At 47.4% G+C, this 5857-nt stretch overlaps 1 protein-coding gene across 1 annotated transcript in view; it reads left to right on the forward strand.

Annotated features, from left to right (window-relative positions):
- The window catches only part of MTMR1 (myotubularin related protein 1), a 58014-nt gene that overhangs the window by 37722 nt on the left and 14435 nt on the right, over positions 1–5857 (forward strand). The window contains exon 12 of the mRNA XM_077771206.1: positions 4908–5000. Within this exon, the coding sequence (XP_077627332.1) occupies positions 4908–5000 (93 nt within the window). The remainder of the gene's footprint in view (positions 1–4907; positions 5001–5857) is intronic.

Raw genomic sequence — 5857 nt, forward strand, 5'->3', positions numbered from 1 at the left:
TAGTAGTCACTCCCCCTCTCCCCTCTACCCCAGCCCCTGACAGTCACTAACCTGCTTACTATCTTTCTGAATTTGCCTGTTCTAGGTACCTCGTATAAGTGGAATCCTATACTATTTGTTTTTCTGTGACTGGCTTATTTCATCAAACACACTGTTTTTACGGTTTATCTATATTCTAGCCTATGTAAAAATTTAATTCCTTGTCATAGCTGAATAGCATTACCTTGTGTAGATAGATCACATTTTGTTTATCCATTTATGTTGATGGATGCTTGTATTTGCAGCAGGTAGCTATTGTGAATAATGCTGCTATGAACATTGGTATACAAGTTTTTGCCATACATAGTACCACAAACTGAGTAGCTTAGACAATAGAAATGTATTGTCTCACAGTTCTGGAGGCCAGAAGTCCCCCATGGTGAAGGTTCTGGCAGGGTTGGTTTTCCCTGAGCCCCCGCTTCTTGGCTTGTACACGGCTGCCTTCTCACTGTGTCTTCACGTGGCCTTTCCTCTGTGTGCACCTCCCTGGTGTCCCTCTCTGTGTCCAACTTTCCTCTCCTTGAAAGGACACCAGTCAGACTGGATTAAGGCCTGCCTGCCCACCCTCCCTTTAATCACCTCTTTACAGACCATATCTCCACATACAGTCACATTCTGAGGCCCTGGGCATTAGGGCTTCAGGATAGGAATTCGGGCAGTACAACACTCAGCCCGTAGCAGTCTGCTTTCACACTTGGCTCCATCCCTGTGAGTAGAATTGCTGGGTCGTCTGGTAGGTATTCTTTTTTTTAAATTTTACGTGTATTTATTTAAAAAGAGAGCGCGCAAGTGGTGGAGGGGCAGAGAGAAAGCGGGACAGAGGATCTGAAGCAGGCTCTGAACTGTCAGCACGGATCCCGACGCCTGGCTCGATCCCACGAACTGTAAGATCCTGACCTGAGCCGAAGTCGGATGCTTAACTGACTGAGATACCCAGGCGCCCCATCATCTGGTAGATATTTTTGTGCTTTAGTTCCTGGTCTTTCTCGGTCATGGAGCCATTGGGGATTCATCTTAACTGTGCATTGGAATACGCCTGAAGCCTCATTCAGATCCACTTCTAGAAAGCAGGTTGGGCAGTGGGGGGCTTCAGTGACTCCCACCACAGGGTACCAAGTGCATTACTGTACATGAGGTAAGGGAAAGGAAGTTCCGCAGGCTTTGAGCCACATGTCCTTTGGGGGCTATTGTCCTCAGCTACATGCCTTCCGTCTCTGTGCCTTGTTTCCCTTCTCAGAAGTGGAGTGTTGTGCAGAGGAGGGGAGTGTGTGTATGTCAGGTGCTTGGGACAGGGCCTGGCCCGTGCTTGGTACCTTTTAGTTCCTGTGCTTATTTTAAACATTATCGTGAACTCCTTTGTTCCTTCTCCCTGGGAGAGGAGACCGTGTGCAGTTTCTCCCAATGTTTGTATCTGACCATCTCTGAAGGCACCCAGGGCATTCTGTTCCACCTTCCCTCCCCGCAGTGTGTGTCCTGGGAGACAGGAAGCCAGCAGGGGCCCTTGACTAAGTGGGCAGCGCTAAGGCCCGTCTGTGAGATGCCAGCAGTGGCCCCGCACAGTACGCGTCGGGGCATGTGCCCACGTTATCCCATCCCTGCTTGCTGATGCCAGGGTTCACCATGGTAGTAAGATCCTAAGACGCTTAATGGCTTCACTTTACTGAGCAGCAAGCACTATGTATCCAGCACCATGGCTGTATGTTCTGCTTCGATCCTATAATGTCCCTGAGCGGCAGCTGCTGTAACTGGCAGTTGGGGGGGAACTGAGATTTCAGGAGTAGGAATTATCTGATCGAGGTCACCCAGCTGTTGAGGGTGGAGCCAGCATCCACCTGGCAGTTTCCAGCCAGCAGCAAGCTCCTTGCTGCCTCCCTCTACCCTCCCTTCCCTTGAGTTTCTGTCGATGAGCCACGTAGGCTCCTATCTGAGGCTGGCTTCTGTTCTTGCCTTCATGTTCCATCGTCTACCTCCTGGAATTTCTCCCAGACCACGCTCTAACCTGGTCTAGAAACCTGCCATTATTTATCCCACTCTGGAAACTGGGCCTCTTGACCCGCCTTCCTCCTCCACCTGGCACAGCACATACCTGCCCCTTCTACAGCAAAGCCCCTCAAAGCTGTAGTCTGTACCCACGATGCTGTTTCCTTCCAGGCTGTCTTGAACTCCCTTCACCAGTCTTCCTCCACAAACACCCACTCCAGCCTGAAGCTGCTCGTCACCACCACCCGTCACTACTACTTGGTCGAGCCCTTCTCTTATTTGGCCTGTGCACTGGAGGCTGTTGGTTCTTCCCTTCTTCTGGAAACCATTTCTTCCCTTGGCTTTTAGGTCTCTATAGCCTTTTGAATTTCCTCCAGTCTTCTGGTCCTCCCTCACTCCCCAGCCTCGTGGTGTTGGGGTGCCCCGGGGCTCAGTTCTCAGATCGCTTCTTTTTTTTTCTCTGTGTTTACTACCTTAGTGATCTTGAATGGTCCCTCATCTTTAAATAGGTGTGTTTCCAATCTGTCACCTCCTCAGTGCCATTGATGCCCTCTTCCTTCTAGCCTGCCCATCTCCCTTGGAGCTAGGATGGCAGCCTAACTAGTTTCTCTGTCCCGTGTCCCCTTCCAATCCTTGTTCTTGCTACAGCCAGATGTAGCGTTCCAAGAAGCATGTCACCTTCTGCCGCCTACTGCGAATCCCTCTGAACGCTCCCGTGGCCTATGGGGTTGTGGGCAAACTCCTCAGCTTGACATTTGAGGCCTTTGGTGATCTGGCCAAGTCCACCTTTCCAGTCTTGTCTCGCCTCTCATCCCTCCCCCCGCCCCCCCAGGCTGGACTCATGTCCGGCTACTTACAGTGCCCTTGGCATTCCCCCTCCACGTTCCAGCTGCTTCTACTATAATGTACCCCTGGCCAGCCTGAAAGCAGGCATCTCCCTCCATTTTTCAAGGTTTATCTCAAGTGACCCCTCCTCTATGACTGTTACTTTTGTGACTTTCCTTCCCTCCTCTACCCCATCCTAGATTGGCCATTTGTTCCTTTGTGGCCCCCCCATATCCATCTCAGACTCAGAAACCCTTGGAAAATTTTATTGCCCTTGTTATTTACAGGTCTTTCTCTCACCGAGGCCACAAGTGAATTATTCATTTAGCATAAGTACTGTGTTTCATTTGTCTTGGTGCCTCAGGTATGTAGCCAAGAGCCTGGCCTCTACTGGATACTATAAAACTTCCTGAAATTCCAAGAGCCGGGCAAGATGCCTTGTATCCACCATAGGAATTCAATGAATGCCTATTAGAAGAATGAATCCTAAATTCCAAGTGTTCACACAAAACTGTTCCCAAAGTGCCTTAAATACTGAAAAGCAGGCTCTACAAGTTATTTCTGTGAAGGGGAAGTGCAGAAATAAGACAATTGATGCAACTGCTATGGAAAACAGTATGGCAGTTCCTTACCATATGATCCAGCAAATTCTGCTTAGGGGTATAGACCCCAGAGAAGTGAAAACAGACTTGGTATTTACACACCCATGTTTATAGCAGCAGGACTCACAGTAGCGCACATGTAGAAGCAACCCAAGTGTTCGCCGACAGATGATTGCATAAACAGAATGTGGTCTGTCCATACGCTGGAAGTAGTATTCAGCTTTAAAAAGGAAAGAATTTCTGACACTTTCTACAGATCAGATGAACTTTGAGGACCTTTTGCTGAGTGAAAAAAGCCAGTCACAAAAAGACATCTGTATGACTCTACTCCTAAGAGGTCACTAAGTTTCATTCATAGGGACAGAAAGTAGAGTGGTGGGGGCTGGCAAGGAGGAGTTAGTGTTAATGGGGAAGAGTTTCAGATTGGGAAGATGGATGAGTTCTGGAGATTGGTGGTGGGGATGGTTGCAGGGCAATACGAATGTCCTTAATACAACAGTGAGTTGTATGCTACACAGGGTTGAGATGGCCAATTGAAAAACAATAGAAAAGGAAGACCATATGCTGTGCCTGCGAGGCATGGATTTCCTTGTTTTTATGTCTTTCCTGCTGGCAGACCCACTGTTTCTTGTGCTTTCTCTATGCTGGTTGCACTGTGTCTTCATGAAGGGGTTTGGTTTTTTTTTCCTTTCTTATCCTTTTGCTTAGTTATCAGATTGAGTGTCCTCTTAAAAGGCTCACTCTGGAGCTGGTTTTTAACCTTGCATTTTCAGTATTTTTGTCCTGCTTATGTTTGAAATTCTTTTACCTTTTACTATGAATCTATTAATATGTTCAAAAATACCAAAAGGTGTGAAATATAACATTGGATGTCAAGTATATCTCAGAGCTGCAAACAGAATACAATACTGGACTTCCTTGAGCAAGGACTCCCCACCGCCATTTTAAGTGTGAGATTTGGGGGTTCTCTAAGTCGTGTAGAATTGGTTAAAGCTTGTAGATTATTATTTTGATTCTCACACTTCCTGACATTTCTGAAAAATGGGAAAACCTGCTTTTACGCTTGTGGAGAAAATGGCAGTCATAATGTGCTTCATGAGCTGCTAATTGGTAGTCCTACAGTGACACTGTGTCCTTACGGTGGTGGCTGGGCGTGACCCCGTCATTTGGACTAAAAACTTTACTGGCCATTTGTTTATAACTTCTTGATCTCAACTATAGTAAAGTGAAATTATAAAACCATCAACATGAAAAATACTGTACAGTGAAATTTTGTTTCCTAAGAGTAATGGAAGTCAGTTCAATTCAGTGAACATTGTTGAGTGCTTATTATGTGCCAACAATTCTGTTCAGCCTTGGGACATACAAATGAGACCTGATGCTTGCAACTAGGTAATTTTAAGTGACTTTATGGAGTATTGTGGCATACGTTAACATGCTTAACTTCTTATTTCTTTTCAGAGAGTGGGCCATGGCAATGACAACCATGCGGATGCTGACCGGTCCCCTATATTTCTTCAGTTTATTGATTGTGTTTGGCAAATGACAAGACAGGTAAGTGATTTCAAGTGTATTTCTGACCTTAAAGTTGAAGATTATATAAAACTTGATGTTCATTCAAAATGAAGACATGTGTATGTATGTAAAAACAGGACCCCTCGCACTATTGAACTCAGCTTGATTCTAATTCACTTAGAAGTAGAAGCAGAACATTAGAAATGATCAGCTTCACACCAAAAGTTCCTTTTCTTGTGCAGATGGTTTTTGTGGGTCATCGTGTGCACGTGTGCTCGGTCCTCCTGCTGCTCTTGCTCCCTGTCAGCCAGCGTGAGAGGTCCCTACCAGCGGGGGAGGAGGATGCAGCCAGGTGTTAGAAACGGGGATGTGACTGAACTGCCCTCATGGGAGGGGGCGGTGTTAGACCTGGAACCCAGAAATCTCCACACCTTCCCCAGGCCGCAGCATCCCCAGTGCATGGTCAGTGAGGGAAAGGGGTATCCAGGAGGCGGTGACAGATAGGGACTTGGTGGTGCTTAGTTACTGGGTGCCTAGTTTCCAAACCCCAGTGCACGGAGCCCTGATAAGCGAGCTGGCTGCGCAGGGGTCCTCCTCCCCTGAGCTGAGTGGGGCCCCATGGCTTCGGCTCAAAGCAGGAACTGCCGTGAGGCATGTGCTCTTTATTCCCTAGTCTCCAACAGCTGAGTCCAAGTTTGGGGTCTTCCCCTCATGATAGAAGATCAAGCCAGAGAGAGGAACTGAGAGAGAGTGACATACAGAGAGGAGTGAGGAGAGAGCGAGACAGAGAGATACATGCAGAGACACATGCAGGCACAAAAAGACACACAGAGCAAGAGACCAAGAGACACAGACACAAAGAGAGGGACACGGAGAGAATAGGAGATCAGGAGATC

The sequence above is a fragment of the Crocuta crocuta genome, unplaced genomic scaffold, assembly GCF_008692635.1.
Source record: "Crocuta crocuta isolate KB4526 unplaced genomic scaffold, BGI_CrCroc_1.0 scaffold1304, whole genome shotgun sequence".
Classification (NCBI taxonomy): domain Eukaryota; kingdom Metazoa; phylum Chordata; class Mammalia; order Carnivora; family Hyaenidae; genus Crocuta; species Crocuta crocuta.